Source organism: Neolamprologus brichardi, chromosome 7 (genome assembly GCF_056152115.1).
Source record: "Neolamprologus brichardi isolate AB-2024 chromosome 7, ASM5615211v1, whole genome shotgun sequence".
Taxonomy (NCBI): Eukaryota; Metazoa; Chordata; class Actinopteri; order Cichliformes; family Cichlidae; genus Neolamprologus; species Neolamprologus brichardi.
This window is the reverse complement of record NC_142110.1, coordinates 22237793-22260704: the sequence shown is the minus strand read 5'-3', so window position 1 is coordinate 22260704 and position 22912 is coordinate 22237793. Positions and strand designations below refer to the sequence as shown.

Sequence of the window (22912 nt, the reverse complement as noted above, 5' to 3'; positions counted from 1 at the left end):
AGATCATGATGGCATGTTTGTTGTGGTATTTCCCCTCTTTGTTGTGATCACTGTTGGAGTTGTTACTTTAAAACATAGGTGTCAAACTCTGGCCCGGCCAAACAGCCTAATTACATTTGGCCCGCGAAGCCATACCAAATTACTATTAGAGCTGGCCTACTGGTATTATACAGCTAATATATATATTGTTTAGTATTAAGCTTTGCTTGTTCCATATTCAGTTTTTCAGCAAAACGTGTTTGAGTCCATAAAAAAAATATTCATTCTTATATCTGGAGGAATAAATATATTTCAATAAATATTAACGTTAGCCCGCGACTTTGTTCCAGTTTTGAATTTTGGCCCAGTGTGTATTTGAGTTTGACACCCCTGCTTTAAAACATCATTATTACAGATATTACACAGAACACGTTTCTTAAAAGTAATGCAGTACATTACTTCATTACTCCCAGGAAAAAGGGTTCTTGGCTAGCTTAGCGTTAGCATGCTGCCTGTACAGATGCTTGCAAAGAACCGAAGCTGTGTTACCAGAATAATGCAGTCGTTTGTTTTCTGGATGCAATTTGCACTTTACCATTTATCTCATCCTTTTATGCAATAAAAATAAACGTCCATATCGATACCACAGGCTCCGTAGCCATTTCCCTCCTCTGACACGTCAACTGAAATTAGCTCACTGCAACGCAAACGCAAGAACCAATAAGCTGGATCGATGCGCAGGCAGACTAACAATTCAAACAAACTAGACTACCAGACACCGGTTTTCTACAAGAACCGGTTCTGGAGACCCATCCCTACTATTAACAGTGTTAAAGTTTATTTTTCAAGCTCAAATAAAAATTTAGATTGACTGTGCAAAAGGGGAAGCAGCAAGAGGTTAAGAGGTTAATGTTCTCCGATATGAAAAATAGCTGTTGAGAACAGTGGCGGGAAATGAAAGACATAACTGCGCTCTCATCTTTCAACATGCAGGAAATCAGACGTGGCTGACATTTCAATAGATGGTATGTGAGTTTATGAATGTTTAAATGGTTCTTTTTTTCTATTTCCTTTTCATAATAGAAAAAAAAACTCATTTTGAACTTTGTACACCTACACACTGATTAAGACAAATGAAAAAGGCATCAGTCGAAAGTCAAGTGTGTTCAGAACATTCTGGACTTTGTAAATGATCACAACAGGAACACTTTTTTCTTTTTCTTTTTTTGATAGGACCAACTATGTTTCGACACTTTGTCATTAAGAGTTCAGAGAAGATCTGCAATTACCAAAAGTATTATAATGTGTAGTCATGTTTTGGATCGCAATCCCTTTTAAAATGGAGGACCATTTGGAGCAGTCATTTTAAAATTGTTCACATGCACATAATCATTTTACGGCTGTAAGCCTCTTAATCATTTTAATAACTTTTTTGGGTGCCTGTGGCTGTTTATCCAATACCTCTGTTTGTCAGTATATGTATGAAATGAAAAGCACACAAAAAGCTGCACAGAAATTTTATGTGCAGCTTGTCATCCTGCTTTGTTTTTACATCTTATCCATTATATTCCCATTAAATGTCACAATAAAGCACATATCAGCCTGACAGATCAGTGCTGTACTCAGATTCTCTGTAAGAGTCTGTGGATTAATACCACAGCCTCAGGGCAAGGTTAAATATTCAAGATATCCATTTTCAGACCAACTCCAAAGATGGTGTTAAAAACACACACACACACACACACACACACACACACACACACACACACTGAAATGACCCTAAAGACTAAGGTCTTTCCCAAAGAGAAAGACAAAAGAAGAGGAAAAGAAGAGAAGAGTCCCCTAAGAATACTGAAGGTGCACTGTCAGGAAAACTACTCCTTGAAGAAAGTGCCAGTATGTGGATTGTGGAGTCTGTTTGACACAACAATGGGTTGAGGAAACGCATAAATTATAGTTAAGAGCAAAAATCTAAAATGCTGTGAGTTTGATGAGGGCCTATCACTACCACATTTAAAGCCCAGTAATTAACATATTGGGTTTCACTTGTTTAATCCACACTAAAAACCAGTGGGTAAAAAACAGTGAGCTGGGCAGTTATCCCTCTAATCTCTATATAAAGCAGCACATGTCTCTTTTCTGTAGATGCTGTACTATTCTCATGATTTAAAGCTCATTAGATACAAAGGAAATAAATCAGTTTTCATATATGTTCATCCATACACATAAGATAACAACCTTTTACAAAAGGTCTTTAAAATAAGTTTTAGGTATGGTTTGATACAAAGGAATTTATTCATAATGTGAAAATGTAATTCCAGAAGAAACTGCAGAGAAACAAGTGTACCATGCAAATTAAAGGTCACAAATATCTGTTAAATTTTGTTGTGCTGTTGTCTTTATTCAGTGTTGCACAAAGTAATATGTCAATCTTATCTTTGCAGGTCATGTACACTTAACATCCTGTAACACGACATTTGAAAACAGTGCTTTGTGAGTGCAAAGACATAAACACTTTTATCAAAGTGCAGGTTGCAATAAGTATAAAATGAGTCTAAAAGGATCAAAGAAGCCTTTCAAGTTGGTCAAAGTTAAGAGTTTCTCCAGTATTACGAACCAGTGAAAGAATGTGATTAAGCACACAAACACAGAGAGAGCTTTTTTTCAAATCATTAGCCAGTGGAGATGATGTCTGAATCCCTGTGGGTTTTCAGGATGAATAAAGTGAGTCAGACATAAACACTGACTCATCTTGCGTCTTTTCATTGATACCTCCATCTGCAGTTCAAAGTTTTAAATCTCATTTTTTTATCTTACTTTTTTTGATCAGAAACGTCTTTATTTTAACTTAATCTTTCATTACTAAATTACTTCAAATAACTAAATTGGAATCATTTGAGAAACATTATTTAGACATTATTTAGACGGGTGCATTTTTCCACCCACAGTCCCTAAAACCTTGGTTGAAGGAAGAATTTAAGGGAATGGCTCATCGGGGTTTTTGGGCGCATTAGCTAAAAATGTCCAAAATGAAATGAGGCATAATTGTCAAAACCTGGTGCAATGTTAGCAATACTGAATAAGTGATGACTGGATGCTCGACTCATCCAATTTATATAAAATTTGCACAACAATACCAGAAAAGTATTTTCATCAGGTGGACTTCTGTGAAGACTTGTTTATCAGAACATTTACTTTTTTATACTATAGTGATGACAAAAAGCAGTGTATTAGATCCCTTGGCAAGGCTTTCAGGACTGAAATAACTCTTCACAATTCTCACATTGATAACAAAGAGTGGTGATCAGCAACTGAAGGTAAGAGAAACAGAGAATAGGTAAGACACTGACCAAAATCAGCTACTGAAACATCAAGATACCGTGTATGTGAAAAGCAGAGCCTGGGGGAAACCGTGAAAGAAAAGGAAAAGGTAATAGGAGCAGCCTGAGCAGATGCCATCTCATGGGAAGGCTTATAAATTCTGATGAAAATGCACTCATCTTGTTTCCAAAGTCATTCACTACAAACATCCTCATCCTATAAAAATCTCTCCCACCTTATGAGGCAAGCAAACATCAAATATTTGCTCCACTCCAGAGCCAACATTCTTGCACAGGGAGATTTGGGATTTTTTAATGCATAAAAAAAAAAAAAGCATGGTCAAAATGAACTAGGTGCTGCTTAAAACTGTCATATACATAAAACTGGCATTGTTCTAGTCAAATACCAAAGAAAAAACACTGTGACCTCTACAGCTTTTAGCTATTTAGAAGCAAATAAGCTAAAGCCCAGAGTAGGTGAGAGAATTATTTACCTTTCAACACCTTGGGAAGTTACTAATTTACATTAAGTCTATATTAGGTGTGTTAGATGACAGTCTGAGAGGCAAAAGCATGTCAGAAAACCAATATAATCCTGGCATATGTTAAGAAATAGTCCTTTGTAAAGAAGCAGGTGTTAGAAGTAAATATCTATAGGGAACGCTATTAAGAACAGAAAAAAAGGCAGTGAAGACCACATTAGATATAAATGTTGTCCTTGGGCTGACATTTGCATGAAATAATCTTTAACTTTCCTGCTGTTCTAGGAAGAAAAGCAGAAATCACTCAGCACTCTCAACCAATGAAAACAATAAAATTAAAAACAAAAAAAACAAAACCTGCTGTTGTCAAAGCTTTCTCTTCCAGGCTTTATTTGTCTGCCAGAGAACTGTTGATTCTTTGGTTTAGCCAGGGCTCCACAGCAAAACAAAGCCTCTTTTTCACTTAAGAACAAAGGGCTCTAGATGGCGAGCACAAACCAGCCCTATGTTCTTCAGTTTTATTAAAAACTCGAAAAACATTTTCCATCAAAATGAGGAAAAACATGCTTTTCCTGTGTATTACACCCGTTTCAAGTCACATCAAAACGGTCTGTCATGTGGATTCAGATTTAATACAGCAAAGCCTTCTCTGTACATAACACCTACATTTAGGTCCATTCAGCTTCATGTTCACCTAGGGTGCAAGCACTCATCAGAAACCCAGGGTCTGAGAAATGAAAAACACTTGTTAATACATCACCCAGCTTACATCCATAATACACCATCTTTCCAGGCAAAAAATACCTTTTTGCTGTGACTCATTACTAATCTTGTCATTGCTTCCTGTTCATTGTTTGCAAGGTTTGAAACATAATAATTCAAGGCTATTTTACAATGCAGAGAGAGAGTAGGAGCACTGTATTCTCTTAATGGAAATGCTCTTTTTCCCTTTTTCCATCAAGACTACAGTCATGCTGGGTGGGTTGAAGGTCTGAATGTGTGACACTGATAAAAACTGGAACCCACACACTGCTGACAAAAAAAAAACAAAAAAAAAACATACCTGTTCAGCAAACCGTTTGAAGGTTTAACAAAGTCAACATTACAGGACAAAAACTACTCAGCAGCAGTGCCGATGGTATCTACAGCCAATGTAACTCGGAGCCTTAAAGTATTTAAGTCTTGCAAGGCCATCCATACTCCCGACATTATTGTAAGCTGCTTTGAGATAAGCCTCTTTGTCACGGCTTCGTGATACTATCATTGTGCTTACCCCGCCAATCACGCCGAATTCAAATGACAGAGGAACCAAACACAATTTTGAAGATCATCATCTCATCACAACCTGCATCCTTAGTTTTTCAGTGTCGGTGTCATGGTCGTTCAGGCAAAGCTCGAGTGTTTATATTTGTAGCAGATTTTACAGATTTTACATATCAAAATATAGTTATATCTAAATAACGATAATAAATCATCTGGTCCTTAGCAGGTCCAGAAATTAAGTAAATACAATCTCAGATGAACAACAACAAGATGACATATTATACCAGGTCATTATTTCAAAACTGAGCAAAGATGCAGAAGCAGTATGTGAAAAACTAAGTCCACATTTACTGCTTCCATGAGAATTAAGAGAGAAAGTGGGAGCCAGGTGCTGCTAATACAAATGTACTCGATGACTGACAAAGTGTACCTACCCCTATAAAAGCAGAGGTGTTGGCAGCAATCAGGTATCCAGGAGGTAATCAATAATCTTAGAGAAGGAATTGTTGGTTCCTATCAATGTAGGAAGTGTTATAAGCCCACTTCCAAACAATATCAATCTATGGTCAGATTATTCACAAACATTTAACACAGCTGCCAGTCTTCCCAAGGTGGATTTCCAAGCAAATTTACCCCAGAATCTGATTTTGCAAACCTGAATGAACTGAAGCAACTCTGTAGAGTGGGCCACAGTTCCTCCAAAATGATGTGCGAGAATAAAAGTTATACAGAATCATTCAAATTATTGCTCCTGAAGATGGGTCTACAAGCTACGGTATCATGGGGTATACTTAGTTTTTTCACATACTGTTTCAGCATTTTAGCTCTGTACTTCCTAGATAAATAAAGAAATGGTAAAACCTGTTGTGTTTTGTTCTATGTCTGAAGTTAGATTCAAGTCATTTAAGGAGCTCGTACGGACCACATGATTTATTATGAAGCACTGATGGGTAAAACTTTTTTTTTTTTTTTAAACCATGACTGCAAACCTTACATCTAAGAATCCTAAAACATTTGGTATTTTTGTTTGATAGAAAAAAAAAAAAAACAACAACAACACATAAAACATCAATAAGTTGGAAAAAAAGCTACTTCCAGATAAAGTAAAATCCAGGATAATGGCAAAAGACAAGACTGAAGCCTGCAGGACTGGGCTAGCTGATCTACCCAACAGGAATCTGACATCTCTCAGATCTGCTCACTTACTTCTTTGTTTCACTGTGTGTGTATAGCATTGGTTTCAGTTTCCCTCACTGCCCCCTGCCTTCTTTCAATCCCCTCCAGTGAAGCTATAGTCATGCAGCCTTTCCTGCAAGAATTTTATCCCTTCTTGGACCCGACTGGCAACGCTCCCCACCTCCCTGTACCAGGAGCCCCCTGCTGGGTGTAGCTGCAGAATAAGGGGGAAGAAAATCTGTTTGTAGGCCCTTCGGGGGAAGACAGAATCAGACATCATGTCTGTGTGCATGCACATAGCTACGAGGGCAAAAAAAAAAAAAAAAAAAAAAAAAAAAAATCACAAAACAGGGGTACAACCAGGGAAATATTCCAAACATGCTTAAACAAACAGCCTCGGGACAACTTCCGAAGAGAGGTTATGTGAGAGGGTCTTGTCTGCAGCAGAGGAAGTCGTCAAACAAACCCAAGTTATACTTACATCCCCCTTGTCCAGGGGAGAGTATAAGAGAGGATTATTAAAGCAAGTCCAGGCAAAAAACAACTGTATCCGAGTTTGGGGACAAACGGAAATGAAGTAACCAAGCAAACAGCCAGGGGCAGACAAACGATCTGGCTCTTGATTGTTGTCTACAGTGAGCTCATCAACAGTTCTGGAAGCCGCACAGATATGTTGAAGACGATCACATTCTTGTGTCTCTGTGACAAAAAAAATTAAACATTTTCACCTGTGACTATGCTCACACTGTGACTCCAGTCACCAAGCTAGATGCAGGTTATGCACATAGACAACAATGAATGAAAAAGAACTGGTTTATAAGAGGTTACAGAGTACACTTTCACACAGTCTCTCCAAAGAGAGAATTCATAGCACTGCATTTGGTTAAAACTGTCAGAAATATCTAAATAATGCAGGAACAGAGCTGGAAAAAGATGTTCAAACTCTGCCCGTTTCCTCACCTCCACAAATCTGCAAGCGGACTTGAGATTACATGTGATACAATCAACTGGTCGGTACATCCATACCACCTTAAAACAGGACATCAATAATAGGTGCTGTAATGGGGAAAGAAATAAAATTGAGCTGTTTTTCTTAAAAACAAGCTGTTAGCAGTGTCACGGAGTGGCCAAACAAAATCCGCACAGATACACAGAGGGAGCTGCATCGTCCTTTTTGCGAGTAATAAAAACATGAAAAGCATTTTTCCAGATAGATGAGGCTCCAACAGTGGACTCCTGGGGGGCTGTTACATAAATTCGGCCTCTAGATAAACAGTATGGCTTTGACATGGAAAGGATATTAGATGTCAAGAATGTTATTAATTCACCATGGGGTTTTTTCTGTTCAAAAAAATATCATCCATAAGCCAATTAAAACAAGGACAAACTAAAATGTTTGTTCCTGTTCCAGACGTATCTCTATCATCTTAAGAATACCTGAAATACCTGAAGCTTGACTCTCCCAAAGACTCAGGAATGTGCTTATTGTTATTTCACTTGAACGCTTGAGCGTTACTGAAGAATGATGTGCATGTAATGCTATAAATTACAATTTCTACTGCAGTTAACCTAAAGAGCTGAAAGCATCGTATCTACTTTGAATCCCAATCGAGGTATGAGTTAAAAAAAATACATTACGGATACATGTTCACATAGTTTTCAGCAAAGCAGGAGGCTTATATATTTATATCCAATTCCAAGCTGGACTGGAGAACGTTCTGGAACCTGTCCAGAAACTAAATAGCTGGAGTTCGACTTGTCAAAGGTTTGCAAATAATTGCTGTTTAATAGACAAATACAGATAGACTGCCAACAGGTTGCCATCAGTCTGAATGAATCAAACGTCAGAGGGATGTGTACTCCTTAAGATATTGCAAGCTTTGACACTTTACACTGGCTAAGTCTATTTTTGTCTTTTAGGTTGCTGTTTAGTTTGGGGATTGTCGTTTTTTTTTGTTTGTTTGTTTGTTTGTTTTTTATCTCTGATCCAACCCCAATTTCATTGTGCTCTGTATAATGACACTAAAGATCATGCAGTCTTTAACCATCAAACAGGTCAACAAATCCCCACTACAACAGAAAAATGAACAAGCATTTCTACAAATGCACAGTTGCACTAAGCCCAGAGACACCCTCCTATTTTTTTTGTTTTGTTTTGTGATGACGGACCAGTGAAGCCACTCCCCACATTCATTTCAGAGAGTTCAGAGATGCGAGTGTGAACATGTATATGTGTACAGGAGAGCATGCGACCACATGAGTCCCACGTCCTAAGTGTGAGTTATACGTGGCATCTTCATCAGGCTCGCAGAGAGCTTTGCTACAAGGACGTCTAGTATGAAACAAACTGTTGAGACAGAGATGGCTCCTCAAGAATATGTGGCGCAATGTGAGGGTGCATCACAATCAAGACGACGCAAAGCATCAAGGCTGTGGTGGTGGTGGTTGCACCACATACTTTGAAGCCATATGCATCTCAAACATAGCAACTGCCTGCCAACAGCTTGATGGCCAATTACATCACGGATTGAGCGCTATGCCAAGCTAAATCGAAGTGTCGCAAAAATGAAAGGTTTTATTTAAAAACCAAAACATACACTACACTAGATATTTTTAAAAAGACAGTAACTGCAGATTTTAAGTATTTTCAATATCCCCATTCAGGATTATTTTTAGACAATCCCAGCAAAAATGTATATTCCCGGTCACGGCTTACAAGATTTTTAATTACCCCACAAATAGTGATCTGCAATGAAGCAGACAGTATTTAAACATAAGCCAAAAAAAAAAAAAAAAAGAGCTTCCACACAAAGAAAACCATAAAGTGCGACATAACCAACTGTTGCTCTCTGTTATCTGCAATGCCACTTAATTCTCTCAGCACAGAGAAACTGTAAAGCACTAAATCTGCCTGAGGGCGTTTTAAGGACATTTCAGGACCTTAAAAACACTGATTACTGAACAACTGAGTGGCCCATGAGCGCTCTAACAGGTGTTAACCTTCCTTCCTACAGAAGCTTATGTAAATACCTACACAGAGGAAAAAAAACATGAATGCTAACTAGGTTTCCAAAGATATAAACAATCAGTAATAAATGGTGGTTAGTCCAGACTAGAGACCTCTTTAGGGTTACCCCTGCTCTCTTTATGGCAGCTGGGATAGGCTCCCACCCCGCATGACGCTGAATTGAATAAGTGAAGGAAAAGGGATGGCTGGATGGATAAATAAAACATTTTTATTGTTTTGCTTTTGCACCAACCCTCTACATGTCCTCCTTTGCTCCATCCATGAATCTTCTCTGTGGTCTTCCTCTTTTCCTCCTGCATGACAGCTCCATATTTCACATCGTATATCCAATATTTGCACTATCCCTCCTCTGCACATGTCCAAACCATCTTTGTCTTGCCTCTCTAACTTTATCTTCAAATTACGCAATCTCAACCTCAGTGCATACAATAACTCTGTCTACTGCTAAAATTCCAGCTAGTTTCAGCTGTTTATTGAATTCCCTCCTGACTTTCAATCCTCTCAAAGTTGGTAGGAAAAAAAGCCTTTACATGATGATTTGTCCAGTCCTTGTAGGTCTCAGCGTGTCTTCACATTTGCAATCTGAAGTCTCACGTTTTGAATGAAACCCAGAGTGAAATTCCGAGTCAATACCACCAAAGTCCCAAACTTTTCTGTTCAGGCACTAAACAAGTGTTTTTCCTTCTCTGTCTGCTGGATTACACTGCCAAACACACAGAACTATTCTGCTCAACCAATCTGGAGTCTTTACAACAAAGATATGGTCTGAATTTCCAAACTCTTTTTATGACTCTTTTTTCATAAAAAGATCTTTTTAAAGTTTAAAGTCGCCAAGTAACTGCATCTTAAAGTTTTACCTCACTGAGAGGACAAAGGAGGGTCAAAGAGCATTTTTTTTCTAGTGAGAATTTTGCTTTCATTTCATACATCACTGAAGATGCAGAGATAAGCTCCTGCATCAGGGATAACGAGGCAGAACACAACACAGCCCCAAGACATTCATCTTTTTCACTTATCAGATATCAACGAAAAAAAACAGTGAGCATCTTTTGTGGGGTTTTGTAAAACAGTTTCATTGTTGTTTTCACTGCAGTCAGTTTTTGGCACTTTTCTATAAGGATACAATTACACAGGACAGTAAAGAAATAATGTTTAGCAGCTAATGCACTGAGTTTATATCCACACTCCCACCATAATTCACACATTTATTGATTAAGATCATGCTGATATTTACGGTGTTTATCAATTAAGAAACACCTTTCAGTATTACTGTGCAATTTATCAGCATATGACAATAAACTTTAATCTCACTCAAGCAGTTTCAGCAAAAACTCAAAAGTGCAACCAAGTAGATCAGTATTTCTGGGAATTTTGATCTGAAAAAAATCTGGATTTGCTTTTCTGATAATGATGATTATTATTATTATTATTATTATTATTATTATTATTATCATCATCATCATCATCATCATCATCATCATCATCATCATCATCATCATCTACATACATAGTTAGTCAGTTTCTGGAATAATCCATCTGAGACACTAAAGACAAAAACAAAAAGGTTTGTCATTACTCCTAATCTTATAAGTCTGTCACTGACGCCCAAAAAAACCCATGCACTGTTATCCCCCCCTCCCAAAAAAAGAAAGAAAGAAAGAAACCATACCTCACACTGCAGTGAACAGCTGATACCGAGAGAAGACTACAGACTGTGTCTCAGCAGGGGGCCTGACTCTCACATAATCTGACTTTTAATAAGCTTTTCCGACCCTACAATTAATTTGTAGGGTCGGAAAAGCTTATTAAAAGACCACTGATTAAGAATCAAATGTCAGTATCAGGTTACTAAGATTACCTGCAAACCATAGTATAATATTTACACTGTAAAATTCTTGATAATACAGATTATGTCATGGGTGTAGGTATGCACGTGTGTCTTCAGCTTGTGTTACATAGGAGTCAGTCTGCCAGAAGGGTTTAATTGTTACATACGCAATGAAAATGAGACAATTCAATAATTTGCACTACAGGCACAGACCTGCCTGTAGTGGGTTAGTAAAGAAAGTCACTGTGTGTTTACATTAACAGGAGCTAAAGTTGTGTTTCTTTCCTACAGCTGTTTGTAGGAGTCTTTTTATTTGACTATGTTAAACTTATAATACAACTTTAATATGATATAAATGCATTTACAAAACAATGCATTCAAACAACAACAACAACAATACTTATCTTGGGCAGAGCCCATCATTGGCCCATAGCTTTAACAAGTCAATTAAACACTTACCTAATTACCAGAGTCATTAACCTGCCAATTTTAAATGCCTTTATATTTAAATCTCAAGTTAAAGATATATGGTGGAAAACCTTCTATAACACATCTATAGTATATTGTGAGCCCAACAACCAAACCATACAGATCTATACAATGGTTAGTAGAACCTGATCATAGAGGGTTAGTATTAAGAAGCTGCAAGTCTGCTTACTGGTAATCTTGAAAGAGGTCACATGTCCATCAGGATTTCTTTATTACATGGTTATCAGCCTAAACAACTATCTGCTGCCCTGTAGTACACAATAAACTCTGTAGGTTATCCAGGAGCTAAAATATGCAAAATAAAATTCAAACTACTTCTGGGATATGAGGAAGTTAACCAGAGATCATCTCTTATCACTGTATGACAAATTAACTCTCGTAAAACCTCGCAAACACACGTGAGTGTGGGTCTGTACCAAAAGGCAGAACGCGAGATCATGACAAACACCTGATAGCCGCTTCTCACGCACAGCACAAATGAAAGCAGTGAGGTCATTAGAGGTTCAGCAGGTTAGCCCCAGGCACACCCCATCTAAATCCACACTGTCCCAGCGGTAATTATTCCTGCTAGTAGCAGGGAGTTCGAGCCAGGAGCCATATTAAGCTGCACGGCAACTTCAAGTAACGCGCAGGTAGCAGTAACGGAGACGGCAGCAGTATATGGTCTGTAAGGAACTTACTTTATGAAGTAACTGGCCCCTTCGTCCGTAAAACCTTCCTCCCATCCGCAAGGCAGGTCTAAAATAAAACCAGACAACAGACTTGTTCGTAACACTTGAAACTTTGTCGGGCCCGGACCGTATAGTGAAGTTAGCAGCGACAAACACCGTTAAATAAGCAAAAATGCGAAATAAGCACAGGTGAAACTGCCCTGGAGACCTAGCTTAGCTAGCTACCTGAGCGTATCATGTGTCCAGAGTTTACAGGTTGACCGGAGCGGGGATGGAGCCAGGTAGTGGTCCGTGTCTCATCGCTGCAGCACAGACAGAGAGAGGAGGGAAAAACACCTGTTACACCGCCGGGAAGAAAACACCGGGCAGACCCCGCCAACTCCCGTTAAACCGGGAGAGACGGCGCGATAAAGCGCTGTTATCCCACTCACTTGATGAAGAAGACCCTGCCGTCCCCGCAGACACCGTAAGACCAGTGTTCAGGTAAGGTGTCCCGCCCGAGAGGCGCCGCCATGATCCGGCTTCAAGTCCTATTTCATCTCATTCCCTCTCCATGAAGTCTCCCGGGAGCTCAATAATCACTGCTAGGGCCAGCGCTGCCTTCAGGGACTCATCGGAAGCCCGTACATCCGAGCATCAACATGATCAGGCAGTTACAGCACAGGGCTTTAAGCAGATGAAGATTAACTCCAAAATTTCTGGAAAGCAGGTTTAACGATTTTTTTATGCATTGGTGTTTTGAACATTACCAATATAGGCAATACAACTGAATATAAAACGGACAGAAGCTGAAGTATTATATAGCATCCAGGCTTATATGTATATGTATTGAGTTTGTGTATATATAGTGAAGATTGTAGGGTTGTTGTTTTTTTTGTTTTTCTCAGTTTCCCCGCCTCGCTTCTTGCCTTCTTTTTTCTTATAACTAGTTTGCCCTTGTACTCTTTTGTCACCTCAGTAAAGACTCCTGTAACACATTTTTTAAGTCTTACTCCCTGTTAATCTTTCTCACCTTCACATTATGCTGACACAAGTTATTTCTCATTATCTCTTATCTCATGGTTGTTACTTTCTAACCAGTTACTTTATTGCCTATTGTACAAATTTAAATTTAAATGGCAGCTCAAAGCCTAATCATATCTTTGGTTGCTTTCCAGACTCAGCAGTCCGTCTTGCCTCCTTTTACGCTCATAGCTCCAATTAATTCAAAGATAGAAAAGCTTTAAACCCTGAATTGTCATTTGATAGCTTATTCCTTTCATTTATTATGACCAGATGCCCAAACATTACCTCTAAACCTGTTAACTTCAGTCTGTGTATTCACATAGACACACATTTAGATTTACAGTCATAAAACATATCACCCAGTGTTTAAACAGATTTTAGGCTAAATTTAATTGAAAAAAACAAAAACATTATAGTGAAAGGAATTTTCCACCACAGTTTATTCTTGTCCATTTCTTTGAGTGTTGAGACTCTGCCAAAGCAATCTGGACGTAATGTCTATAGTCCTGGCTGTGGCTCTGTTTATGTGCTGCAAGCTTGTATGAGAAGCAATCAGCCTGGGCTCAAAATTGTGACTTTTAAGTGATTATTATTTTCACAGTTTCACCAGTTCTAGTCCAGTCAGAAACCATCAGTCATCTTTGCAATTACATCTTTGGGTCTTTTATTAAATGGTCCCATAAATCTGTATAAAATATACATTTTCCACAGGAAACATTTATAAAGAAAAAAAGCCTGATTTGTTGCCCTTCTATAGCCATATATTCAAGTGCTGTGCTTTAAGTAGAGTGTTCAGGTCTCTGTACTTTACTTCAGTAGTGCTTGAGACAACTGTGTACTTTTACTCCTTACATTTTGAAAATGGACTTGTTGCTTTTGCTTTAAGTCATTTGAGGGAAGTTATTATTTTGTCAATGCAGGCCATTAAACATCAAACTGATCTGAGTCTGAACAGCAACACAGGAAAGGAAGTCCTGTTCACCTATTAGTCACCAGGGAATGTCACATAAAAATAGATAAAAGAGCCAAAATGGTGTGTAATAGTCAGGGGTTAAAGTGGGCCGGTGTTTTTATTTATTTATTTATTTTGCACAACATCGGAACGACTGCAGGTCGTGGTAGCAGTACTTCAGCATATAGCTAGCCCAACACAATATGAGCACAATATGTTTGAAGTCTTCTAGTTTTCTCATTGTGGTTTTAAGTGTTTGTTTTCTTTGTATTCTTTGTCTGTTTCCCCAGTCATGTCTCTGTTTATTGTCTCCCTTTGTGTTTGTCATGTCTGTATGTCTCACTCTTAGTGGTAGTTTCCTGTTTTATTTTGATAGTCTCTTGTCCTGCTTGTGTTATGTTCAGCTTTGTCTGACTTAGTTCACCTGTGTCTTGTTTTGCCCAGCCGTGTTGCATCTTCCTAATTACCTCATGTGTGCATTAAAGTCCTCAGTTTCCCTGTTGTCTTCGTCATGTCATTGCCGTACTCCTCCATGTTGTGTGCTCAGCTAATGTTTTTGTTAGCCTTGCTGTTTCCACCTAATAAAGCTGCACTTTGAGTTTACTTTTGTCTGAGCGTTCCTGCATTTTGGATCTGCTCTCCACCTACCACCCAGCATGCCTATGCAATATTTTCTGTTACTGCAGCGCGCAGATGAAGTGATTACACGCTGGATTGTGAATTCAAATGATTTTCTTGTAACAGTCGATTTCATGTTCAGCAATCAAATTCATTCAATTCCAACAAGTAAAGTATGCATATTATGCACACACACAAACACACATTCAGCCTTTACGCATTTTTTGTTTTCATACTTAAGATGAATTATTGTTGAATGGGGAAATTGATCTGACACAAGTAAAATGTAGCCAATTGTGTTTATTGTCCCCCCATCCCCCTACCCTTTGGTAGGGAGATGACGGAGGGAATGGAGGGGGGGATGGGGGTGGGCTTGTGAAGAAGAGGTTAAAGGAAAGGTAGAAGGGGAAAAAGTTTGTTTGTTTGTTTTTTAAAAAAAGATGGAAAGGAGTAAAAAGATAGAGGAGAGAAAATCCAAAAATCCCCTCCGAGCAAGCACTAGGCGACAGTGGGGAGGAAAAACTGCCTTTCAACAGGGAGAAATATGAGGGTGAGGGTGAAAAAGAAAAAGGATGAAAAGGGGAGGGGAGAGGTTTTAGGAGAAAAAGGGAAAGAGGGAAGCGAAGGGGAGAGGAGAGGTGAAAATTAAGATGGAACAGAGGTGGAGAAAAAGGAGGCAGGTGAGGAGCAGCAGTCTCCCTCCTCCGGAAAAAGCGCAAGCGTTTTTGCTTCTTTTTCAAGCACTGATCCAGCACTTTTTTCTCTAGGATGAGGGTTTTCAACTCATCAATTGTTTCTGCATTTTGTGTGTCAAGTTTCTTGCATCTTTTCTCCACTTCTGCAAATTTTGCTTCTTTTTCATCAAGCTTTTCTTTTAGTTCTTTAGATGTTGCCTCTTGTATTAGCTTTGCCTTGTGCATTTCTATATTTCTCTGTTGCGCGTTGTTGTGCATTTCTTCTAACTGCTGACTTCTCCTTTGGATTTCTTGAAACATACACTGCAGGTTTTCATGCGATTTCTCTTGTTGCTTTTGCGCCTGTATTTCAGTGTTTTGGGACTTCAAGTTGTTAGAAAGTTCCTCAAGTTGTCTGTTTTTTTCTCAGCATTTCTATGATCTTACTCTGCATCTCTGAGCATTGGTTTTCCAGTTTGTCCTTTTCTTCTTCCAGTTCAGTTGCTTTGTACTTCATGTTATTATAAAAAAAATTGTATTTTTTGATTTTTCCTCTCAAAGTCCTGGAGAAGAGGAAGTTTTTCTTCTTTCTGTTTTATATCCTATTGCTCTTTATCTTGAAGAAACTCTTTATTTTGTTTCATCAAGCGTTATTTAGAGTATATTTCTTCCGTGTCTTCAAGCTTGCAGTCCATTTCTTTCTGTTTTATGTCATGTTGCGTTTTCTCTTGAAGAAACTCTTGATGCAGGGTTTTATCAAGGCTTACCTGCAGCCCACTGTATTTTCTCTCCCTGTTTTGGAGTTCACACTGCATCTCTCTCTGTTTTATGTTCTGTTGTTTCTTCTCTTGGAGGATTTCTTCATCAAGCTTTCCTTGGAGCTCCTGGAGCTTTTTGTCTATGTCTTGGAGATCCCATTGTTTCTCCTCAATAATACCTTCCTTTTCTTGAAGTTGGTCAGACAGTTTTTTTTTTAATTCAGCGCTCTTTCTCTCATTTTCTTCCATCAGGAACATAATCTTCTCTCTGTTCATGAGATTTTCATTCTGCATTTCTTCCAAGCGCTTCTCCTCTAGTTCTACTTGTTCACCCCAGGGAAGAGAGCTGAGGTCAGCTTGTCTTTTTGGATCTTCTCTCTGAGACATGCTGGAGTCTGGATACAGTGACTATGAAAAGCATCCGAATGTTTCAGAATGCTTCTCTGGCAAACGATTGAATGCTGCGAATAATGGACTAAAAGTTGTTGCTTCTTACTTCACCGAAAGCCAATATTGTTCCGTTGTCATTCACGCCACACCTTAGGGTCGCAATTTATTCGTTTTCCAGTGTTACGTTCCCCTGAGGGGTCTAGGCGGTGAGGGGGAGGTAACAAAAAGTGTCCAGGTCAGAAAAAGGAGACAAAAAGGCATGAGGGTAAATTAAAGAGTTTTATTAAAGTTTCTATTAAAACTAACTAAAAGAGACGGACAAGCCGCTATCACCATTTAAGAAAACAAAAACTCAAATGTTAGTCAATAAAGCACAAAGTCAAAAAGATTGCAGCTCACTAGCTGCAAACACAGACATGCAGCTCACTAGCTGAAAAGACAGCAACACACTCAGCTCACTAGCTGAAAACACAGCAACACACTCGGCTCACTAGCTGTAACCACACTAATGGCACTCTGGCCCCGAGCTCACCTTTCCCTGGGCTTAAATCTCCTTGATTACTGACGAGAGTCAGCTGCACAAAAGGGAAAGGTGGCACCTCAGGCAGAAGAGGTGGTGGGACACGCCCACACAGGCACCTTCAGGAGGAGGCCCTGCTAGGGCCGTAACACCAGATGTTAACGTATTAATCATGTTTTAGTAATACGTAAACATCTGTTATAGTTACATGTTTTCGTGTCATATGTAACTTCAGTTTAAGTGTTTTTCTTCTACACTGTCTGGAGTATAACGTGTAACCTTGATAATACACAATGCAAGGTGCTGCAGTCAAGCGACATGATTCATTATTGAAGAATGTCATAAATGGTTTAAAACTATTTTCTTATCAGTTTTTGACATTTTTCATTAAACGATTATCAAATTTAACTTAATATTTGAGTGTTTCTTAGTTTTAGACTAGCTGGTTAGTCTGCTTTTTCCCCCCTTGTTTAGTCGACTAAGAAATTAATTACCAGGAACATCCCAAGTGTGCAGATGTTTTGGGTTTTTTTTTTTTTTTTAATTGAGTGGAGATCTCGTCATTGAGAAACTGATACTGTGAACCTGAGCCACAACTAGGCAGAGGTGGGAAGTAACGAAGTACAAATACTTCATTACTGTCCTTAATCTTCTGCACGCAGAAATGCTTTTAATAGGTGAGAGAATGATTAAGGTGATATTGGAAATCAAATCAATCTCATTCTGATTTACTGCTGTATTCCAGTTTGCACCCAAACCTTACAAATATGAGGCCACCAATGATGGGTTTGGTGGTTCTATGACGATACAGAAACCCAAATTTCTCCTGACACTCTGCCAGTGTACGTGTAGGAGGAATGTTGGCAAAGCACATAGAATTTGAATATAATGTAAACACAGAATTCCACAGAATTTCTTCATGTAACTATTGTTGTCAGTTGGTACACTGACCTCAGTGAACGCTATTATGATATAACAAACCCCAAGAAGTCATTAAGGTGAAGAGATTTGTGGTCATTTCTATTACCCGTTACCAGTGTTTTAGCCAGTACTAAAAGGCACCACACTAGCGGGCTTCCACAGTGAAAAAACAGCAAAGTAAGGTGCTCTGCCAGTGCTGTTTCTGAAGGTAATGGGCAGAGGGCATGAAAAATGTGCTGATTGTGGGCTCTTTTGAATATTTGCCACTTAGTATATAGGTGATTTAACTAGGAAAGGTCTGATTTGATTTTATAAATGCTGCACACAGCTTGATTCCCAGCCAAGTCAGACACTTGTTGCTGAAAAGCGCTTGTATAAAGTATAAAATGCTGCCAAGAACCATCCATTTACCAAAGAAATGTCCAATTAAACTCCCCCAAAATGGGTTTAGTTTTTATTTATTATTATCTTCTCTTCTCTTTCTGTCTGTAAGCTCGAAAAGGTTTTACATTGATTCTAAACAAACTTTGTAGGGGTGTAGAGTGGGGTCATGTTAATTTTTTTGTAAATTTGCCTTACATCCACTGAGCACTTCAAGGTTAACTTAATGATTTATTGGTTGAAAATTGGCAAATAAAATTTAGAATAACTTACAAATTATGATTCTTTCAAGTGTGGTGTGTACTGTACATAGAAAAAGTACTATACAAAGATTCAAAATATGTTTCATACACTTACACCCATAATAAGATGACTGTCTAGACTTGTAGTTTGAGACTGTAATGTTTACTTGCAGCAAACATGTTATCGTTGGTTTTCCTCGGTGGCTCATTAAGATAAATACGAGCCTCCATCAGCTGTCAGACGCTGTTGTTCTGAGTCACTCATCAGGAACTCTGAGCTCACTGGAATTTCATTTTCCGAAGTGACTCCACATCCATGAGACATGTGATGGCATGCTTATGACAACATTCTGACACACTTTCCATGAAGACCTGTTATTTTGAAGTCCACATTTGGGAGAAAACAAAACAAAGCATTCCGTGTGAGCTTTTGTCAAGTTCACAGTCAGGAGAAATCTTCTCACCAAAAACAGTCATTTCCTAAAAGGTACAATGCAGTGTGAAGAACACAAAGCCTTTGTTGATATTTGTCACAGTGGTCTTCATTTACCGCTATTCTAAAAACACAAATGTTTTCCATTGATTTCCAAACACTAGAGCATGTTAAACTCCATTTTGATTTTGATTTTGTTGTCGAGTTATAACAATTTTCCAATTTCAACACTTGTTTCCAGCAGGGAAACATGTCCAAATAATCTGCTGGTTTAATTTTGCACATTTTTCACATCTGGGGATTTTCGAGTACATGTGTTTGGTACCCTCTCCCCTGCCTGGTTTCAGTTGCCAGCACTTGCTTTGTGGAGGCACCGCCAAATCAACAACAGAAACTCCTGACAAGGCAGAGTGAGCTGAAGGGCAGGTAGAGGTCGGCACGCACAGCCTCGGCCACTGAAATCCCAGGGGATTTTTCTACCATTTGGAGTGTATTTGTGTGGAAAGATAAAGTGCTCGCATATGAAAAAAACAATGAGAGACTTTTCCAGCCAAGTCATCAAGTCATGATATCACAGGCTCACACGTCAGGAAATTGACGCTAACAGCTCTGCAGCACTATATGTATGTGTTGAGGTGCTGGCCCACCTAACCCTGAACTTACAGTATACACATACTGCAGATTTGCATACCAGAACATTAAAAAAAAGGCACAGCCCCACTAAAAGTCAATATTTGAGAGGTTTTTGTCTTTAAGGCTTTTTTTTTTTTAAAATATACAAATAATGTTTGTGTGATGCTAGCTGTCAGCTTTCACTTATTAAAATGAATGATTGAATTTACAGAAATGCATTAGAAGCAATATACATGTCCCCAAAACGCTTAAAAGTAGACCTTAAATGGCTTTTGAGGTCTGCATATGTACTCGAATATCTACTCAAAATGCCCTAAACCCTGGTTTCATACAGTTTTTTTTCTCCTTAAGGTCTTATGATGTCATTGAGAGTGGATATTCTTCATTGTACACATGGGTGGAGTTTCTGGGTGAGCGCACAGAAGGATATAAATAATCATTCGTTTTGAATTTTTCAATCATGCAAAGCTACTTAAGTGCAATCAAACAAGCATGATAAGCATGGTAACTTCATTTAGCATGACTGCAGCAACATGATACCGGCCCCCAACCACTCATGACAGATGGATGACCCCTCCTTAAGCCTGGTTGTGCTGGATGTTTGTTTGTGTTAAAAGGGAGTTTTTCCTTCCCACTGTCACCAAGTGCTTGCTTGGGGAGGGGGGGGGGGGGGGGGGGGACCTTTTTATTATTGTAGCATCTTTACCTAACAATATAAAGCACCTTGAGGCAACTGTTGTTGTTATAATGAACATTTTTTTTCCTCTTGGGGGTAGTAGTACATCGAGCTGTAAAAACAACAGTCGCCTATCATCACTTGACAGTTGTTGCTGAACCTGTTAGTAAGTGATTACTCTGTTTTACACATATTGCAGACACAAAGCAACATAATTATCCCAGTGGAATGTTTTTCATGGAAACCCAGTCAGTGTTTAACTGTCATCACTAAATAGAATCAGATGCCAGTTCTTTGTTGGGTCTTTGAAATATTTTGTTTTTCAGTTATAAATATAAAATATGTATTACTGCAGCTTAACATCTGTCAATATGCAGATTACACGGTACAATGATTTTGCACACTGCTGTTGAATCAACAGTAGACACTCTCTCAACAGTATGTGTGCATATCCTTACTGATAAACCACCTAGGAGGCCCTGGATCCTGCATAATCTTCCTCTTTCTTTCTCTTCCTGCATCCTTCTTTAACATGAGTGTACACAATGTCTAATACACAGTGACACACACATAAAAAGATACATCTGCTCACCGACTGCCACACTCACTTCCCTGATGACTCCATTTCCTGGATTAGGGAGACTCAATTATTTAGAATTTTCTTTCATGCATTTTATTGTAGCATTTTGTCATCATGCTGACATTTTTACTTTACTGTGCTTGTCCTTGTCATCTTGTGTTCACTCACTGTAATTTGTTGCTTCTCCACTCCAACGCATTCTAGAGAATGCAGTTTAATTCCCACTGGTTTTTGGCCCATTCAAACATTATGCTATCATGTGGAGGAAAATATCTACTATGTGAAAAAAGTAGTCTCATCTCTTTTTTCATCATTTGACTAGAGAATACTGTGGGGGGTTTTGTTTTTTTTTTTTGTTTTTTTTTTTACAAAGCAGACAGCAGCCAGCTGAGGTGTTTATCAGCCTGTGCCTGTTGCTCCCCTTCTTTTATTTATACTGCACAAAAACAGCAGTCAGCAGGACATCCATTATCAGCAGTAGTGTGTGAAGCGCTGAAAGACACAAGAGAAAACAAAGAAAGCAAACACAGAGAAACAAGACACCCGGATCTGGATGCAGGATGGGAACACTGTGGATCTGTGTGTACACAGAGCTGCCAGCGAGGCAACAAAAATGCAGATGTGTGTCAAAGAAGCGGAACTGTTGTGGACCAAATTTTGACAATTGTGACAATACCTCACATAGAAAAGTATATTTTTATACACATGAAATTCAAAGACTGAAATGAGTGACCATCTGTGAAGATTTTAAATGGGAAGTATGGTTGAATAAAATGACTCATATTTAATTTTTGAACCTCTAAAATCATCCACCTCGCTTAAAGAAACAGTCTCTTTTTTAGAAATGATTTTCTTGATGTCATATCAAAAAGTTGTCTCTGAAAATAGCAGGCCAGTGGGGTAAAGAATAGTTTTCAAAATTCTCAAGCAATAAAACCTGCCTCAAGAAACAGATCAATGTGAAAGTAGCAAAACACACACGCACACACACACAACAAAGAACCACACTAAGCAAACGACACTCTGCTGACTTTCAATGAAGGACTCGCTGTTCCAATCCAGAAGAGAAACTGCAGCAGCAGTTTTACATTAGAGATGTAAAACTCTTGATGTGTGCCATCTGCAGGTAAGGAAGGCAACAGCTGCAGGATTCTGACAGCTGTGCCACCTACAGACGGCTGCTGGCTGTTTTTGTCAGAAGGCTGAACAACAGAAATCTAAACATGAGTAGTTGCAATTCACTGAGGCCAGTAAATGATTTTTCAGTGTAGAAGTGTAGCTGTTTCCCCAGAAGAATGTATCTTGGTAATTGCCTGAAAAGCCTTAGTTTAATGTCAACTTCAGTGCTTTTAATAATGCAAAATAAATAATAACAGATCCAGTCTCCAGGTTGAAAGAACAACCAAACAGATGCAAACATTAATTGAATTTGACAGTTCTGTACCTTTTGGTATTTGAGGCTTTATTTCAGGTTTCATCTGTGAGGTCTGAGTCGTCACTTTAAGTTTAACCCAAGATTTTTGGGGGAAACAGGACATTTTTTGAGGGTTTTCTTGATCATTTGGAAAGTTAGAATAACAAATGATCAAGAAGTACTCCGAGAGCACAAACCTCCGACATGGCAGCTCACTTACCTTTAAGGAAATATCACAGTGTTTTCTCTGTATTCATTTTGTTTTCTTTGAGCTTTTTAAAAATAATTTAAGAAATGTTAGTGCAGTAAAAAAAAAAAGTGCAAAGTGCAAGCAGTTGTTGTTTGCCCTGTTCAAACCCATTTTTATATACCTGACATAATTTCGACTATAATTATTTTTCATGTGGATTTAGGTGGACATAATACATGTGTAGCAATCATTTCACTGTTTGGTAAACTTTGTTTTAAAGTTTACATGA

The 22912-nt window shown here is 38.6% G+C and overlaps 1 protein-coding gene across 4 annotated transcripts in view; it reads right to left on the bottom strand.

The window, feature by feature from the left end:
• LOC102779219 (pleckstrin homology domain-containing family A member 7-like) overlaps positions 1 to 12819 on the bottom strand; it is a 132009-nt gene extending 119190 nt beyond the window's left edge. For 3 of the 4 annotated variants that reach the window (XM_087843319.1, XM_006782378.3, XM_006782379.3), the window contains exons 1-3: positions 12668 to 12818; positions 12462 to 12538; positions 12246 to 12303 (exon numbers count right to left, since the gene is read on the bottom strand). In XM_087843319.1, the coding sequence (XP_087699445.1) occupies positions 12246 to 12303; positions 12462 to 12538; positions 12668 to 12750 (218 nt within the window). In that variant the 5' untranslated portion in view covers positions 12751 to 12818. Of the gene's footprint in view, positions 1 to 12245; positions 12304 to 12461; positions 12539 to 12667 lie in introns of all 4 variants that reach the window. The other variant, XM_087843317.1, reaches the window with a different exon arrangement.
• Positions 12820 to 22912: the final 10093 nt, after the last annotated feature.